The 20363-nt window shown below is 40.0% G+C and overlaps 1 protein-coding gene across 1 annotated transcript in view; it reads left to right on the forward strand.

Moving 5' to 3' along the window:
* The first annotated feature begins 517 nt into the window (after window positions 1-517).
* LOC136878189 (uncharacterized) overlaps window positions 518-20363 on the forward strand; it is a 266784-nt gene continuing 246938 nt past the window's right edge. The window contains exon 1 of the mRNA XM_067152067.2: window positions 518-622. Coding sequence (XP_067008168.1) covers window positions 590-622 — 33 coding nt within the window. The 5' untranslated portion in view covers window positions 518-589. The remainder of the gene's footprint in view (window positions 623-20363) is intronic.

A 20363-nucleotide genomic window follows, 5' to 3' on the forward strand; every position in this document is an offset into this window, starting at 1 on the left:
TAACATCAGCAGTGGTCACACCGTGAGGAGGCTTCTGCGCCATTGGTGGACACTGGATATACAAATGAATATAGTACATTCATTAGGAAATCGTTTTTACTTCTCAATACTTCCATTCTCTTTCAAGTGGTACGGAATGTCCTCTCCTAAGTATTTAACTGACACTTCGCAGGTCAAGTGGTACGAAATGTCCTGGAACCGAGCACGAGAATGTACAGTAGCATGCTATCCACCTAGTTGCCGGTGTCGATTTCGTTCCAATGAACAAATGTTTTCCTCTTCTGTCATCTTACAGGTCTCACACGCCCGACGCGTGCTACAGGTTGTTGCAGTAATTGGTCTACAGTTGCTACTGCGCTACTTGGACGCAGCTGAAGGCCCCACCTCGCGTACCGCCCCCAATCCAATGGCATTGTTTCGCTGTTAGCCATGCGCGGTGGCGTCCAGTAAAAGAGGCGGTGGGCGGCGGTGGGCGTCGCGACGCCCAGAGTACTTAATAGAGCTGTTTGGTGTCCACAGGCGCGGTCCAGTGATGGGGACGAAGACGGCCGGCCCATGACTCCCTCTGCCAGCACGCTGACAGACTACTATGCGCATTGACACCCTGCGGACCCTGATCGCGGTAAGTAAAACAGTTTTCTCTTTCAGATCTAGTCAAGCAGGAAAAAAAACTATTGCTGAAAGCAGTTAATTCCTCGAGAATCATCATCATCATCATCATCATCATCATCATCATCATAGGTTTGCAGTTCTAAGACTGATCAGTTGCCATATGACATTTCCAGATCATCCTGTCATTTGCAGCGTCATTCATTGAAACATATTCTCTGCCTAGACAACACTTAAAATTTGTTTAAGGAAGGTATTTTTGTTAGCTCTTTCCCGTAGATGTGTATACTCAATGAAGCCTTCTGCCAGAGTTCCCATTAAGTTATAATGGTGCATTATGCCTTGGGAGACACCGGTTACAGATTGTGTGAAGGATTATCTCAGTTGGTTCACAGTGTAGAAAAAATAGTAATACAGATACTGAGGGACTCTCTGCAAATCATTCACTTTCATCTGTAACTGAGAACGTGATTGACATTTCTCCTCCACTAACCCCGGGAAAAAAGAAGATAACAGCTTCAACAATTAAATCTTCATATCTTGATATTTTTAAACTCCATTGAAATTGAAACTGTATTCCGGATCCAAATGGTCACCCTCATTGGAGGACGGACGATTTATTTCTTTAATAAATCTCTCTCTCAATATGGCTTTTAACATCTTTTCTTTCCACGTCACATTTGTCACCTTACGATAACACGACATCTCAAAAGCTTCAAGACGGTTATTTTTATTTCTGTGTAGTTTCCACGTTTCACAGGCATACAGTGGAACTGTCTATGCATGTTCTTGACTGGTACACAGTAATTTGCTATTCTGCATAAAGCTATTTTCACCTGAGCAATACGGCAAGTAACTTCAGTGGTGCACCTTCCGTCCCCTGTACTCTTCTGACCTAGGTAAGTGAGCGACTTAACTTTTTTGTATGTCTGAGTCATTAATATTTAAGCGAAGAGGTTTCGGGAATTTCGAGACCACCATGAACACTTTTTAAAGCAATTGGACCATCTAATATACACTGAATATAATACTCGACCCAGTCTTTCAAATAGCTGAAAGACTATTTGATAAAATGACTTAGAAACATCAGTGCTATATTCATTAGATATCAGCCTGGTAATTCTTTTTGCGAGAAAGAAACGGAAAATGATATGACCTGTTTCTGAACCATAATTGCTTATGAAAATCTATGTATAATGATGTTTACATTACTTAATTAATACAATGTTAAACAGTAAACAATCTATTCCTGAAATTATTTTTAAGATGTATATTTTAATACAATGAATCATGAAATTCTATGAGATGAATGTCTTTTGTGTTTGACTATCGAAATTATTTTTCTGGAGTGGAAATATGAAGAATAATCTGTATAATTCATCTAGTTTTCGCATAGGAAAACCAGCAGAGAAATGAACCGTTTAAAATAAATGTTTAAAATTGCGTTAGATAGGAATTTAGAATGTTCGCAGTCTTGAAAAGTACATCTGAGCGTACTGCAATGGTAAGTGAGCTGCTTTTCTCTTCCATAAAGGTTTACAATGCAAATATTTGAAATGAGATTATTTATAATCAGGTGTATAAATTAATTATGTACAGAAAAGGTCAATATAAACAAGGTAGGTCTATTGAAAAGGAATGACTGGTTCAGGTAATATTGTGTTCGTTGATATTAGTGAAGACTAAGAATTCCCCCGGCGTCCGATGGTAAACACACTACTTTTGGTAGTCATCATTTTACGTGAAATAATTTCAGTGAAAGCAATATTTGAGATTTTTGTTTGTCTTCGTCTCTCTTTATGGTCATATTCAGTTTACAATTAATAAGTTATTCCTCCAAGAATTTGGAAATCGTCGTTAAAGAAGATGGTTTCTTGAAAGAAACTTCGTATATCACACTTGCTTCCACACTGCTGAAATCGGCTGTTAAAAACTCTCTTGTGCTGCCTACTTAAAATATGAGTGGGGACGACGGAGGCACTGAGACTGTATCCATAGCCTTCTCAACCAAATTTTAGTATAGCTGACTATAATTCTCTGCTTAACTTGTCCCAGTAGTTGAACCAATATCTTCAAGTGAGTTAAGAGTTAACTCTTATTTTAATCAGATTAAGGCATGCTCTGATAAGCTGACAAGTGCCTCACTGCTACTACTCAGCGAAGCTCGCTGGCTAGTCCGTAACACGAGAGCTTGAATTCTGAAGAAAATAAGTTGAATTATTCAGCACGCTAGATAATTTCTTCATCCTATAAAATTTTGAGGAATTTTGCGTGTGGCCTTGTAATAATAATTCGATTGTTACTTTCATGAAAATAGTGACGAGAAAGCTGGAGTAAATCAGCTAAAAGAAAATGGAACATTAATTTGATCATGTGTTCATAAGTGTTCGAAGTCATATCTACGTTTATTAAAAGGAAAAAGTCAAAACAATTCGAAGCATGAAGCAGAAAAGACGATACATCGGCCTAGCTGTTGCTAAAAGGATGTAATTTCTAAACAGTGAGATTGAAAATAATGGTACAGAGGCTTACATTAAAAAAAACGTTAAGATGTTTGGGAAGAAGAGAGAGAGAAAATCCACAAGGGAAAAATGCCCTAGAACAAGGGGTAACAGCATCAAAGTGACAGTAATGTACTGTAATGCCATTCAAACGTTCCTACAGTATTTACAGGATAAAATGAGCTTGTACATTTTTTAATTCTCAAACTTCCCTGTTCTGCTATCCCCGAAAAATATTATTGTTAAACGTTATGTTCCCTAATATTTAATATGAAATATTCTGTACCTCAAGGCGCACAGCCTGCTCTCTAAATTCTAAATTATTTTACATGTCATTTAGTGGAACCTTGTAAAAGGGACTCTTTTTCATGATAAAACATTTTTGAGGTATAATTTATTTCTATTATACGTCTGTGTATATGTGTACGTGCGTGTTTAATTAATGTATGTATGTATGTATGTATGTATGTATGTATGTATGTATGTATGTATGTATGTATGTATGTATGTATGGTTTACCTGTTACAACTCATATTTTAAACAAAACATTATATAGTCCTCAGACTTTTTATAGCATTATGACTATAAAACATCAATCATCGTAATTTTTAATAAACATTTATCTGACGAACAGAGTCTTTAAATAAAGGGCATCAAACACAAGCTTCTCGTATTTTAAATTTCCGCTAAACTGGCTAAACCATTAGAAAGCTATCTATCTAAATAAAATTACAATTTTATCGGTACACTTCAAATTTTTGCCTCATATTTCGTCTTTATTTCGGACTAGCTGATGTACCCTTGCTTCGTTACGGAATTCTACACTGTATACAGAATAAGACTGTATTAAATAGGATAGCTCTTAAAGTTACCCTAGAAACGCGACGGGTAAGCCACCAAACGTCGTTTCCTATGTGTAGACTGGGTTAGGGAATTTTCATTGCCTAATATCAGTCATGATCAAGTTGGGGTGTTTCCATTATAATGTCAGACACTCACTCTCTATCTGCCTTTTTACATCCTCAGAGAGACTGTCTTAGTGGTTTTCCCTACTGAAATCAACATTGGTCATTACAATGCCGCCAGTAGAAATGTCGCGATTAAAAACACTGCTATCATACGAAATATGAAAAACCACACATTTTCTCACTTTTGACTAACAGTACTACGCTGCCAATCTAACAGTCCTAATTTCCAGAGCTGGAATGACCAGGCCGCAGACAGCAGTGAGCCATTAACACTCCTCTGCTATTATTGCGTTAAGTATGGGCGCTGCTCGTTCCAATTAGGGCCTCAGAGTAGGGATCGAGTAGCTGGAATACTATGATGAACCAGTGTGTTACGTATCAAGAGTATCAGAGAATGAATGAACCAGAGGAATGGCATGCTAAAGAAGAAAGTTATCTAACTCCCCAGCTATTTCCCGCCAATATTCAGGCAGGTTGTTAAACTCGGTACGCAGCAGTGATCCCATCTATCGGAGGCGAGTGACAGCATAAGAGACAAACAATATCACAACAAACAGTGGTCAGTGTAATGTTATTGTTGATCAATTTTAGGAGCTTTCGATATTGTAGACCTTCACATTTAGTCTTCTTCCGACTTTGAAATACCAATCTTATCGTAGTCGGTACGGTAAAACTGAATAAAACATAAATGATCGGAAATAGTATTCTCTATAACTTTTGTTAAATAGTACTTTTCAATAGGACCAGTAACATAGGAATTTAAAATTAAAATTAGGCGGCTTCCCCTAAACAACCATTTCATTCAGGGTGAATAAAATTGTTTATATCTCAAACTGTAGTTTCTTACTCCCCGACGGATTTTCATTCATTTCTGTTTACCCATTTTCTTGTGCCTCGGCGTTGATATGGACTTAACAACAAAAAATACAAATACGGTAAAAATGTGGAAGACACAATGCCACAATACAACTCAGCGATCACGGAAACTATGAATTCGACGCTTATGTTGGTCGTTTTCGATTATTCTTGTACGTCATTCCCTCCCTTAGGTTTCTTAGAAGCTGTTTTACTCCTCCAGTATCTTTCGGAGATAGTAATTCATATTTATACGAAGTTTGGTTGAGAGCTATTCTGGAAGATATTGTACACACGCATATCTACAATTTAAGTGATTTTCTCTTTCACACCTTTTACTTTTAGGATTTGTACTAATTATTTTATGTGTTTTTTTTTTAGTTTTCTTAATTGTATCGTTGATTGATTGTTTATGAACTCTTTCGTAAATTTTTAAATTGAAATGCTGTTACGTATACAATTGTACGTCCTAGATTAAGGTTATTTTGTTTCGCCTTAAAGTATTTCCTTCTGGCAGCCCATATAGTCTGGGAAGTAGTTGATCCTTTCAAACAAATAATACAAATAAGTTATTAACGTATTTACGCGTCGCATTATAGATATGATGTACACGATTCCAAGTGTCACTGGGACTGTCGCCAATCAGCCGATCGACGCCGAAAAGTGCGTTAAAAAAACTTCAATCTCGGTGAATTTGGTCATTTTCCTTTATCACCCCTTCTGAATCACCATGTCGATGGGTGCTGAACTTGGGTTTAAACGACATCCGGAGTGCCACTATTCATCTCAGTGACTCCAGAAACTATGGATTCGACGCTGATATAGGCTGTTTTCGATTATTTTACATGTTACCTCCTCCCCCAGGGGTGTCTTGCCCCTATGGTATCTTTTCGAAATAGTAACTCATATCCGTACCGAGTTTGGTTTAGAGCTGTGATGGGGTTTGACCTTCAACTTAGACATCCGGAATGTCAGTATTTATCTAAGCAACCCCGAAAACTATGGATTCGGCAGTAATATTCGTCGTTTTCGATTTTTTTGTATCATCCCCTCCGTCAGGGGTGCTAGGGGTGTCTTACCCCACGTTATGTTTTTCCAGATAGTGTATTAAGACATCTGTGCACCAGTTTTAGTTGAGAGCTATGCTGGAATATAACCCATATATCCATGGTCTCTGTCATTCTCAACATTCCATTTTCAACCCTTCTCAACCTCCATTCCGATTGGGCCTGAACTATGACTTAAACGGCAGCCAAAGTGTCACGGTGTTAGGTGAGTCCAGCCCCCACTGTCATTTTTGTTTGTTTGTTTGTTTGTTTGTTTGAAAGGTATGTTGGAACATAGATTCACCCATAATCTTGGTTATTTTGAATATTTTCTTGTTCACCCCTTCTCACCCCCAGGCCGATGTGGGTGACACCTGGAGTTTCGTCATTATCTCAACGACGCCAAAAACTATGGATTCTACTTAAAAATTGGTCGTTTTATATTACTTTTTTTTACTTCATCGCATTTCCACTCCTGCTCAGAGGAGTGCACACACATGAATCCATAAACTGGGCCATTTTGGACGTTTTTTCACCCCTTCTCACCTCATGCTGATGGGGACTGAACTTGAACTTAAACGACATGCGGAGTGTCACTGTTCATTTCAGCGACCCCGAAACCTATGGTTTAAAACTATTTTCGATTATTTTTACCGCGTTTTGTTCTACACGTCTTGAGGTCAAAATGAGCTTTGTCTCGTCCTTGTACGGCAAATTGGATTTTTTTTTTTTTTTTTTTGCTAGGGGCTTTACGTCGCACCGACACAGATAGGTCTTATGGCGAAGATGGGATAGGAAAGGCTTAGGAGTTGGAAGGAAGCGGCCGTGGCCTTAATTAAGGTACAGCCCCAGCATTTGCCTGGTGTGAAAATGGGAAACCATGGAAAACCATTTTCAGGGCTGCCGACAGTGTGATTCGAACCTACTATCTCCCGGATGCAAGCTCTCAGCCGCGCGCCTCTACGCGCACGGCCAACTCGCCCGGTAATTGGATATTTCGCCTATATTAGCCTATGTTAATGTGTCAAAGGGCCTAAATCTAGGGAATGGATAGGGATGTTAAAATTTCATGTAGATGGGGTTACCCGCAGGATCCTAAAAGTTAAGTATACAAAATTTGGTTCAAATTGGTGCAACGGTATGGATTTGTATAAGGTACAGACAGACATTCTGCTTTATATATATATATCATATAGATTACTTTATTTACAAAATCATAATTGTATAAAGGAGACGGTCACAGTGAGATATTTTCCATTTAAAGACATGATAACGATTTTACCTGCCATTGTAAGGAAATTGATTAAAAATGCCCTCGCCCCTCCTGCGCATCAAATCAGAACACAACGAACTCTGTCGTACCTTTCCTAGAAAGATAACGCTGAATTAAAACATCTTTCCCTGAACACACCGACTTCCTCGTTACTTGACAGTCAAGGGTGGGGCAGAGCTAATATGTTAAGGGCGTGTAGTTTACCACCCGTGGAGAAGTCGGGATTGCAAACATGTCGGAAGGAGACCACCTATGTCTGTAGATTGATCGGTGATTAGACACATATTGTACTAGCATGAGACCAAGGTCAGGGAAGTTATTCTACCTGCAAAAAACGTCTGAATATCGTTCACTGAAGATACTGAAACTACTTGTGGTACGTTGGACAGCTTGGTACTTTGTTTTCACTTAGCATTTCATAATAGGCACCTTCATGAAATAGTTAATTTATTCGGCTGAAAGATAATAGCATTATTAATAATATTCAATCCTCTGCTGATCGTAGCAATTTAAATGTGGTCTGAAGTTTAGAAAGAGCTTTATTCTGCCCCGTAAGATCAACTGAGAAGCTGCCTGAAATGAGAAACATCGAAAACAGTCGTGGAAACCAAGCATTGCGCTTGAGGAGCAAATTGCTCTTGAATATATGCATCTAGCTGGGAAGCAGTCATTTTGGAAAGCCATCAGACTGGGAGGACTGAAGTCTGGGTAACAGAAAATAGTGTTGAAGCTAAATACATCGACGAGTGCTCCCTCAATGCAAACATTAGTAAGAGAACGTCATTGTGCATCTTCGGTGCTGAAGAATTGTTTACACCTGCCATGAGCCATTCCTGCCGCACTTGGAGCATCCACCGCTAGTAAAGGCCTAAAAGGACGTTTATGGGTCACGAAGGGAGAGAACCACTGTTACGTATTGTGGTTAAATGTCTTACGTATGACTCGTCCAAGAATGTAGCAGCCACTCCACACTGATCAATCCAATCAATCAATCAATCAATACTGATCTGCATTTAGAGCAGTCGCCCAGGTGGCAGATTCCCTATATGTTGTTTTCCTAGGCTTTTCTTAAATTATTTCAATGAAATTGGAAATTTATTGAACATTCCCCTTCGTAAGTTATTCTATCCCTAACTTCCCTTCCTGTAAATGAATATTTGCCCCAATTTGTCCTCTTGTATTCCAGCTTTATCTTCATATTGTGATCTTTCCTACTTTTAAAGACGCCACTCAAACTGATTCGTCTACTAATGTTATTCCACGCCATTTCTCCGCTGACAGCTCGGAACATAACACTCAGTCGAGCAGCTCGTCTCCTTTCTCCCAGTTCTTCCCAGCCCAAACTTTGCAACATTTTTGTAACGCTATTCTTTTGTCGGAAATCACCCAGAACAAATCGAGCTGCTTTTCTTTGGATTTTTTCCAGTTCTTGAATCAAGAATCCTGGTGAGGGTCCCATACACTGGAACTTCTTTTTATTTTATTTTTTTTGCTATTGGCTTTACGTCGCACCGACACAGATAGGTCGTATTGCGACGATGGGACAGGAAAGGGCTAGGACTGGGAAGGAAGCGGCCGTGGCCTTAATTAAGGTACAGCCCCAGCATTTGTCTGGTGTGAAAATGGGAAACCACGGAAAACCATCTTCAGGGCTGCCGACAGTGGGGTTCGAACCCACTATCTCCCGAATACTAGATACTGGCCGCACTTAAGCGACTGCAGCTATCGAGCTCGGTACACTGGAACTATACTCTAGTTGAAGTCTTACCAGAGACATATAAGCCCTCTCCTTTACATCCTTGCTACGACCCCTAAACACCCTCATAATCATGTGCAGAGTTCTGTACCCTTTATTTACAATCCCATTTATGTGATTACCCCAATGAAGATCTTTCCTTATATTAACACCTAGATACTTACAATGATCCCCAAAAGGAACTTTCACCCCTTCAACACAGTAATTAAAAATGAGAGGACTGTTCCTATTTGTGAAACTCACAACCTGAGTTTTAACCCCGGTTATCATCATACCATTGCCTGCTTTCCATCTCACAACATTGTCGAGGTCATTTTGCAGTTGCTCACAGTCTTGTAACTTATTTATTACTCTGTAGAGAATAGTACTGTGGATTATCCTTCCGAAACATTTATATTGGACGGAATGCGGCCACAGTGACGTTTCGAAGAAGTACGAGGCTACTGATGTGAGAATCTCAACGATTTTAACGTACGACCGAACTAAAAGACGGGTAACTTACGCGTATAGTTATTTTGTTACTCATCATACTGTACAGCTGCAACACGATTACTTGCTCAAGAATTTGGTTGTTCTGCTTAGCAACCAGTGGCCGGGCTGAGTGACTCGTACGGTAGAGTGCTTGCTTTCTCACTGTAAGTTGGCGATTTCGATAGTAGCTCAGTCCAGTGATGTTTGAAGTTGCCCAAATAGACCAGTCTCATGTTGGTAGATTTAGAACTCCTGAGGAAGGGACGAACTTCCAGCACCTCGGCATCTCCGAAAACCGTAAAATAAGTTACGGGGACGTACAACCGTAACAGTACTGTTATTTACTTTTTTCTTAGACTGCAGGCAATTTGCTCCTGAGATCTTGTCTTGCACATGGGAGGGCGAATGGGATGACATCGTATGTTCCGCCGAAAGAGACTCTTGTCTGCAGCACCATAATGGTCGCATTCAAGTCTGGGATTACCTTGGCAACCTACTAACACAATCTGCTAAACCGAGACGGCGACAATGAGATAGGAAAGGGCTGGGAGTGGGAAGGAAGTAACCGTGGCCTTAGTTAAGGTGCAGCCTCGGTATTTGCCTGGTGTGCAAATTGGAATCCACGGAAAACCATATTCACGGCTGCCGACAGTGGGGTTCGAACCCACTATCTCCCGAATGTAAGCTGATAGCTACGTGACCCAAACCGCACAGCCACTTGCTCGGTAACAACCGGTTGCAAAAATTAGTCACTTTAACAATCAATGCGAGCACGTTACCGAAATGAAGCATCACTGTTTCTTTTAATAACTGTCTGAACTAACGCGATCGAAGCTATTGACGTCGCAATACCTCAAAGCATTGTGTTAAATCTACAGTTTGCGATGATGCACTAACTTATTCATTTGTTATAGATTCTGATTTTAAAACTGTTTCAATATGACTCTCGTGTAAACGAAAAGTTACGACATAAAAGCTCAAAGAAATGAACTTCAGCAACACGTCGAAATTGAATGAACTGGAATTTCGATGACACACATCCAACGACTCTTCCTCTCTTTGCTACGTCGTGATCCAGCAGTTATTCCCTATCCACATGACACGGATTTCTGCACGTTCTCCATGTGGTGGTGGGGATAGTGATAACTGTTTTAAAAGGAAGAGCAACTGAGCAGCCGTCCTCTCTTACCACTAATCATAAAGATAAAAGGAGGGGGTTCGATCCTTCAACGAATGAAGGTATCGGCAAAAAAATGGAAAAGACCACGAAGGGCATAAAAATCAGGAGTCCCTGCGCCTCACAAACTAATACCGTAAGTGTTGGGAGATCCGCACATCATATCGTACTATAACGATCTCTTCAAAGGCTTTGATTGCTCTTACCTTCCGTAATGTTGCAATTTTAATTATCATCAGCGAAATTCTTGTACTCATTCTCTCTTTCTCTTTGTATATTTGATTTATAGTCCCTTCATATCAAAAGCTTAGAATAGTGGAGAACACCAGCGTATACTTACTGCCTGTGAATTCCTGTCTGAGAAAACAGACCGTTGTTTCTACTCTGGTGTGGGTTACTTGAAATACTGAATTGGTAGTGGGATTTAGTTGGAGATGACTTTGTTCTATATGTCAACACCGATATCCGCTGGAGATGAAGGAAAAACCATAGAAAATCAGTTTTAGAATTTCCGAGTGCTAGATAAGGGGAGAAAAAGAGAGCAAATAATATTAGATTATTATAACATCTTTTGTCGTTGGAAGAAGAAAGAGAGATCTTTTTTTCATTTCTATTCTCATTTGTCCTTTCGGTAGACCTGACCACAAGTTGGCGGATTCGATCCCTAGCCTGTCCAGTGGTATATGAAGGTTCTCAAATTTACCTGCCTCGTGTGGGTATATTTACCAACAGGTAAAATAACTTCTGCGGGACACCTCGGCGTCTTCATTAGTCATAAACGTAGTCAGTGGGACGTAAATATGCGATTATTATTATTATTATTATTATTATTATTATGCATTTGTCGTCATAAGGACAAAATTCAGTATTCATGGTAGAGAACCCAACGTGGACTGCAATGTAGTTGATGTTACACTACGGTTGTTTGCAACTCAGGGCACTCGACATAGTAAGTATGTGGCCAGTTTTAAAACACATAAATGCGTTTTTGAGTTTCCCCCCCCCCTCCCCTAAACACTCATCCTCGAATGTACTGTAGAGGGACCTCTGTTTAACCCTTAATCTTCGGAATGAATATTGAAATGCAAGTGAAGGCACACGGCTTTGTCACCTGTCACGTAATGCAATTCAGATTGTACATCGTCTCAATACACTCTGGCAAGGCCACTTGGATCTCTATCGGAGAAGTTGGTCACGCCTGCGGTGCAACAAAGGAGTTCCAAGGCGGTCTCATGTGGCGCCACTCTCTTGCATCTAGCCAAATCCGAAATCAATCGACTGGCTGCAAAATTCTAAGCGGAATAAAAATGTAATTATTGGGTGCAAAGTGGAAGAACATCATCATTTTTATCATTTATTAGTGACGGAATTGTATTGCTGTTAAAAAGTTGAGACGTAGTGTAACTATTACGCTATTAGCTGCCGTTCTTGGAATCCTGGGTTCGGTTGCTGGTACTGCCAGAAATTTAAGATTGATTGGAGCGCTGGTATGTTTTAAAAAATGATACATGCTGCTTACATCCATAAGGCTGCGTCACATCGGGATGAGGACATGAATTTGGCATTTCTTTTATAAATTTTAAAGAATTAAGTCTTATTTTATTATTCATTTTAATTATTGTCATAGTTATAGAGCTAAAATAAGCGTATACGAAGTTTGGTGTAGGTGCCGAATGATGAAAATCCCCTGGACAGCCAAAATGAAGAACGAAGAGGTACTACAACTAGCAGGAGAAAAATACAGGCTGCTGGATGCCATGCAAAACAAAAAAGCAAGTATGACTGGCCACCTAATGCGCCAGTGTGATAGGTGTGCTATCTTACTGAAGGCAGGCAAGTAAACGGAGGCTCCAGAACTTCTTACCTGATTGATATCGAGGGAGGAAGATCATACACTATTATTAAGAACCTAGCATGTCCGGCTCCGTAGTTGACTGGTTACGATACTAGCCTTAGACGCGAGGGGTCGTGAGTTCGATTCACCGGCCGCGTCGCGGATTTTTGCCTTCATTGGTTATTTCCTCTGGCTCGGGGACTCGGTATTACTTAGTGACATCTTCATTGGATTTCATCCTAGGCAAGGCCCCTCCTCAGGCGCGCCGGTTGCCCAATGGCGTCAACTCGACAGACCTGCACCAGCCTTCTCCGAATTATTATTATTATTGTTATTATTATTATTATTATTATTATAGCCCAGAAGTTCAGGCATTTATTTTTGCTAAAATAGGCAGGCAAATAAGCACTTAACATGCAGGGAATAGGCAGTAAAATAATTGAAATAGGCATTTATAATAAAATGGACACTAAAATAATAAAGATGCTTTGGTGTAAGGTACGTAACACACATCTGTGTCACATTTTTAGTACTTAATCTTACATCCCCCTGTGGGTGGGGATAATAGAATAACGTCAACGGTATCTCCTGTCTGTCGTAGGAGAAGGCGACTAAAAGGGGGACCAGGGCCTCTGAACTAGGGAGTGTGGGTTGGTGACCACGGTTCCTGTACATTAGTCTGGTGATGATTCCACTTGTCAGGTTCCTTGATCTTTCCTGTCTGACCTCCCTTGGTCAACTCTTGTTCTTTTCCGACACCGACGGTATTAGATTTGCGAGGTCTACGGAGTCTTTCATTTTCATGCTCTTCGTGGTCCTTCCCTTTCTTTTACCAATACTTTCATTTTTCGAAGTCCCGGACCTCTTCCATTTTCCTTCTGATTATTGTTAACAGAGGATGGTTACCAAGTTGTTCTTCCTCTTAAATCAATAATCACTACTAGCACTTAATTTTACGTGGCACGGATGGGACCTGGCAACCCTCTCGACCATTTGGCTTGTGGAGGTTTCAGTAGAGATTTGTGTAATGTGTGAATGCTATTTTTTATCTCTTAAGTTAAGACGAATTTTTCTTTATTATTAATACAGCGCATTTGAATTATATATTCACTCTTTCCATTTATTAATTTAGTACAAAAATAACAACAGAAAATATCCACAACTTCAAAAAGGCAACAAAAAATAAAGGCTTTAAACTAACAAATAGGCTACGGAAGCTAAAGTAAGCAAAAAAGGCAAAATAATAACTGGTCATACCGTTGCCAAACGTACGGAAACATGTTTGTCTCTATGTGACACTTCGATGTATACACCAAGATAAAAAAAGGCATTTTGCCTAACTTCTGGGCTATTATTATTATTATTATTATTATTATTATTATTATTATTATTATTATTATTATTATTATTATTATTATTATTATTATTATTATTTCGCAAGAAAAGTAAGATCACTCCAATATGGGCGTGCTGCTCATCTCTCATCAACCAAGAGGTTGAAGAAGAAGAAGAAGAAGAAGAAACAGAACTGTAAGCAAGCAACCATACTTGTAACCTTACAGGATGATTGTTGACGTTTGAGTCATAGCCAAGAGACCTCAGTTGTATGTGGAATTCGAACCACAGACGTGACATTTCATTTCATAATTTCTACATGCATTGGATGGGATTTGTGCCGTGGGTACCTTGGTGAGAATTCTAGACTGTGCCCCTTGGTTATCACGTCCCCCGAAAGAAGAATATTTTGATATTAAGTCGAGGTCGGTTTATACACTCTGCTTCAGCCCATCGAGTATATTCCTAATTTAATCTTTATCTCCTCAGACAAATTACCCTCCTACCATTGTTCGCACACTTGTACTTGCAGTCACTCTCGCTATCTCTTTAATTCTTTTACTTCCAACTTATGAATGAGACATTTTGAGTACACCCGGCTGTCACTCTCGTACAGGCAAAGAAAGAAGATCGATGTAAAGGTCTGAGTTCGCGATGTAGGTTTCAGTAGTCATAACCTATAACATTATTTTTATTGATTAAATATCATCTGTCCAGAGACTGTGGGTCTCGAAATGCTTATATATTTTTTTCAGTCAGCCATGTTAATCTAAGTTCTTTATCATACGTTGGTCTTCCCACGTTTCGAACACTGTCTGTCACACGGTTGCAAATATGTACTGGATGGCTCTAAGGGTTAAAATTACGCGGAAAAATATCATCAATCGGATTGATCAGGCTCAATGATCCGAACTTTGACATTTATTACAAAGCAGGATGAAGTAAATTTCGAAATCTGTACAGGTATGCATTATCATTGATATGTTTTTGTCTGATAACGTGTTCGAATAGTTAATAGGGAAGTTGTTCTTTCTCTTTTGAGATATTTTCCATATAGCGATTGCGTTATCTATATACACTTAAAATCGTCTTTCTGTCTATACGTTTTGAATATTAACTTGGAACTTCGGTTTTGTTCCGGGGAGGGCAAATTATAGCCTCTGTCGGGTACAGTTCAATTTTTGTCTGTTGTCTGTTACAACATTGCGGCAAAATGGATGGAGGAATTTTCATAAAATCTGATATTTAAGTCTAGGATATGTATGAATGGGATCTTAGTTATAAGTTGTTAAACTGAATTCTACAGTACGAGGGCTTCAGAAGGGTCCTAAAACATAAAACTCGACGTATCGCTCTTTCAGTTGATTTTACAGGAAAATTGTTCACGGCTGAATTTATTTAAAATGTAATTTACAAACACTTTTTCCTGATTCTTTTCCGATACAGTGAGAAACAGGGGAAATTTCAGTGGTGTTCGTCTGTAAATCTAAGTCCAAATGCCGATTAATCTGTGGGAAGTTGCTAAAAAGATCATACAGGCAACGTTTGAAATGTTTTGTACGTCTCTGTATGTATTTTAATATTTACCTGATACTTGGTTTGTATACCAGAAGGAAACGATCAAATGTAAAAAGTATGAAACTGCACGGGGCTAGTGAGAGCCTCCAAAGGAGTAAGCCACAAGAAGCCGCTGACAGCGTGGGGCTGGCCACCTACGTGCCTCAGAATCTGTTACAACATGAGCAGTCGACAGAAACGCAATTATGCACATATAATTATACTAAGTGATAGTTCTGTCAACGACGAGTATGACATCCATTGTTCTAATAATAATGGCATTTATATAGCGTGTAAGAACAGCATATCAGAAAATAAGGACAGCGATTATTATCTTATGTGGAAGTTTTTATCTAATATATTTTTAACATATAGTTTCGGCCCCTTGGGGCCACGTTTAACACTTGGCAACCTCCTCGATCTTGGTGGAGAATGCATTTCTTCATTCTTCAAGACCACTTTTCACCAGTCGTTCTCTTCACTCTTTCTGGAAGATCCTTTTCTTCCCGCATATCTAGAATCTGAAAGTACTTCTTTGTGGAACCAGTGCCTTAGATGCTCCTGTCCAATCCCCCTTCATTGCAGTTGCCCATGTTCGAGTGGTATAGGTCCAAGTCATGAGAAGATCAAGAATTCTGAGTATTATTCTTCATTTGCCTTCGCTCTCAGAATTTCTCATGCGGGCCGAGAATATTCCTTTGGAATTTCCTGTCTTTTGATTTGGATCCTCTCTATCTCACAGTGGTGAGCGCGGGCCGAGCACTGGCGGCATATAGGACTTCTGGACACTGTGGTATAGTGGTGGCGTTTGGTATCACTTCGTAACACAACGTTTCTGCTCCTTAGGACCACGGTTAGCACTTGTCAGTCTCTCTTGTCATCCTGACGCAGAATGCAGTTCTAAGCTCTTCTGTCCATTTGCAGTAGATCAGAGATGCTCATGCTGGGCATTCCGTCACGCGGGCGCCCAGCACTGTAAGTGGGCGGACCGGCAGGTGATGAGCGCAGCGCATGCTATTCAACTACAGTACGTTGTAGGAGTAAGGAGGAAGTTCTCCCGGTTCCGGTAGTACTGCCAACTGAATGGAAATGAAATCTGAATTGAATCGATAATATGATCGATCGATATGCATTTTCTAAATCTTTATTATCTTAAGCCAACAACTGTGTTGCACACACACATTATATAACATTATATAACATTTCTCGATGCGAATCTTTTTCCTAGCATGAATTCTATAGTTTGGCTTTTCTGTGTAAACAACAACAGTACTAGTACGTAAAGTGTACTCCAGATGTCGCACAACGATGCATAAGCGATTCGTAGTTTGTGTTTCAAAGGTTGCCAGTACGAATCTCGAAGATTGCTGAGGTGGTGGTGATTATTGTTTTAAGAGGAAGTACAACTAGGCAACCATCCTCTATATAACACTAATCAGAGGGAAAAATGGAAGGGATCCGACACTTCGAAAAATGAAGATATCGGTCAAAGAAAGACAAGGGCCACGAAGGGCGTGAAAATGAAAGACCCCCTAGCCTTCGCAAACCTAATAGCGCTGGGGTCGGAAAAGAACAAGAGTTGACCAAGAGAGGTCGGACAGGATAGAATGTGAGAAGCATGGCACAAGTAAGTGGAAGCAATGCCAGGACTCAGCTAAGAGCCCCGTGGTCGCCAACCCATGCTCCAAAGTTCAGAGCCCCTGGGGCCCCTTTTAGTCGCCTCTTACGACAGGCAGGGGATACCGTGGGTGTTATTCTACCGCCCGCACCCACAGGGGTAAGATTGCCGAGGTCGACCGATTCAGCACTAGAGTGTAAATCTATCGCTAAAATGTGTGCCGATAATACATGTCTGGTAGACCGGGCGAGTTGACCATGCGGTTAGGGGCGCGCAGCTGTGAGCTTGCATCTCGGAGATAGCGGGTTCGAGCCCCACTGTTGGCAGCCCTGAAGATGGTTTTCCGTGGTATCCCAATTTCACACCAGGTAAATGTTGCGGCTGTACCGTAATTAAGGCCACGGCCGATTCCTCCCCACTCCTAGGCCTTTCCTATCCCGTCGTCGACATAAAACCTATCTGTGTTGGTGTGACGTAAAGCAAGTTGTAGTGAGCCTATTTGGCAGATACATTTACATTACTGTTATACATTAATCTTGGATAGTAAATATCTATGTCCTCACTCGTGATGAAAGTCCCTCTCGCCATTTAGAGGCGGACGCCTGTTAAATTTTAAATACTATTTCCAGAAATTCAGTGAACAGGGAAAGTCACGCAACACTACAACACTGTGTAAAATCATTGTTGCATTATGTAATTATATTAATTTTTGCTAAATGAATAACAGGATATGTACTAAAAAATTTGAAATACTGTCATTTCTAGCCAGGGAATTTAAATCGTTGCTTGTACGCTTAAATCCTATAGCTTTGCAGATTGTAACACAAAAATTACAACGTATCATTCTTTTAAAGAATATATATCAGAAAATAAAATTGACTGTTTATATCGAGCGCAGTATAAATCAAACCGGAATATCTTAGAAAGGTCAGTTTTGTTTTGATTATAGTTTTATTTTAAGTAATGTACCCCCAATCAGTACTTCGCTGAGCAGTGGAGGAGGGCTTCGTAATGACAATTGAACGTCAATGCTCTCTCGCTTCACTGTGACATAAGCTGCCCGCATTTACGTCACGCCAGCCCGGCCGCACTGGGCTAGCCTCAACGGGCACCCAGCTGAGCACCTCTGCACTAGATCGGCTTCTTACTCTTTCCGGATCCCGGCCCGCGTTGTAGGGGGCAACGCGTCCGCCTGTCACGGGGCAGCCCTGGGCTCGATTCTCGGCCGGGTCAGGGGTTTTTAATTGTAATGATTAATATCCCTAGCCTGGGGACTGGGTGTTTTTATGACGTCCTTAATCTTCCTTTCCTCACACACAACATTCCACACTACCGTCATTCCAATTACACGCAGGTTCATACAACATGATGCCAGTGGGGGCAAAAGATCCACATGGGTCGGCGCCCCGAACAAATAGCATTTTGTTATAAATTTTTCAAAAAAGTTCTCTTTCCGGAATATCCTTTAACCCGTGTATCCATATCCTGAACTTCCTTCTTTCTTGAACCATGTCTCAGAGACACCGGCCAGATCCTATTTCTCTGCAGTTGCCCATGGAGAGGTACAAATCCTGAGAATATAGAGAATTCTTCGAGATATTCAATATTTAAGACACATGACCGTAAAACATAAGACAGTGCGTCCTCTTAACAAGCAGTAACTTTTCAAATTTAAGAGTACATCTTTGGATTTTACCTCAAGCGATATTCACCCTCAGAATTTTGACGTTGGCCGAGTTTTTTTTTTTTTTTTTTTTGCAGGTTGCTTTACGTAGGTCCTATGGCGACGATGGGACAAGAAAAGGGCTAGGAGTGGGAAGGAAGCAGCCGTAACCTTGAGGTACAGCCCCAGCATTTGCCTGGTTTGAAAACGGGAAACCACGAAAAACCATCTTCTGGGCTGCCGACAGTGGGGTTCGAACCCACTATCTCCCCAATACTGGATACTGGCGACTGTAGCTATCGAGTTCGGTAGGATCTTTCTTAGCAATTTCTTTTCTTTCATTTGGATCCTATCTCACCGTGATAAGTGTGGGCCAAGCATTCAATAGCAAATAAGGCTTCAGGACATACTTTGGATCCTATCTCACCGTGATAAGTGCGGGCCAAGCATTCAATAGCAAATAAGGCTTCAGGACATACTTCTAAGTTGTAGTGGCGATATTTGGTGAGATTGATCTGGAGTGATAAATGGGTTTGCAGAGGCGAAAAGATGTTTTAATGCGTTTAGCCCGATATTTCAGAGCTTCCTTCTCCGATGAATTAAGAGAAATTATTTCTCCAAGATACTTAAATGAATGCAACGTTTGATTTATCCATATTTGGTATCGATAAATGCAGTGGTATTATGACGGTCAGGCATCATTACTTCAGCTTTCTCAGAAAATAACTGGAGACACACAGCTTCAGCTACTACATGCAGTGTTTTAACCTCTTCAAGAACACAATTGAACAGAATCGCTTTGACAAACATAAGTCTTAATATCCAAGGATCTATAGATTTCACTCATGAATTTCACTTGTGAGTGGGAGTGGGTCAGAGTTTGTGTTTAATAAAGGAATGAGTCTTGTTGTCCACACCCGTCTCCTTGATGATATCAAGAAGACTGAATCGATCGATTGAGTCATTAGCCTTCTTGAAATAAGTCTATACAAGTGGTTGGGCGCCAAAATATCTGATTTTGATGGTAAGCTGTAGTGACAATATATGTTCGCTGCAAGAGCGGGTCTTATAGAATCCAGCTTGATATTCCCCAATCTGTACATCAACACCAGGTTCAGTGCGGCTTTTAAAGTAGTTTTGACAGGATGTTATACACAACTGAGTGAATAGATATGTCGCTGCAGTTTGGTTATTATTATTATTATTATTATTATTATTATTATTATTATTATTATTATTATTATTATTATTATTATAAATTATATTCACTCTGTTACGATTTAAAGTTGTTCTCGGCAGCGTAATTTCTTAAATATTTTTCTTCGCATTTTTGGGTCTTTTCTCTCTAATTTTAAGCCAAACTTTGCGTATTTTTCTTCGTTCTGTAGATCGTTTTTGGCATTTATTTGGTCATCACAATTCGGGCCCTGAAAGTAAACAAATAGACAAAAATATCTTGAATTTATCGACGATTATATATCTAAGCTGAAATTAAAAGGAAGTATGGGGCAAATAACTGAAAATTAGAGACAACTTTATGTGTACACAATACATAGATTATACATAATTTAATAATTAATATAATTATATATTATCATTTTAAGAAGGAAGTATTCTGTTACTTAACAAGGAACTTTCTCTTACAGTTTAGCATAGCCTCAGCCTGACCGGAATATAGATTCGGGTGGACTGGGGAAATA

This window comes from Anabrus simplex, chromosome 1, assembly GCF_040414725.1.
Source record: "Anabrus simplex isolate iqAnaSimp1 chromosome 1, ASM4041472v1, whole genome shotgun sequence".
Taxonomy (NCBI): domain Eukaryota; kingdom Metazoa; phylum Arthropoda; class Insecta; order Orthoptera; family Tettigoniidae; genus Anabrus; species Anabrus simplex.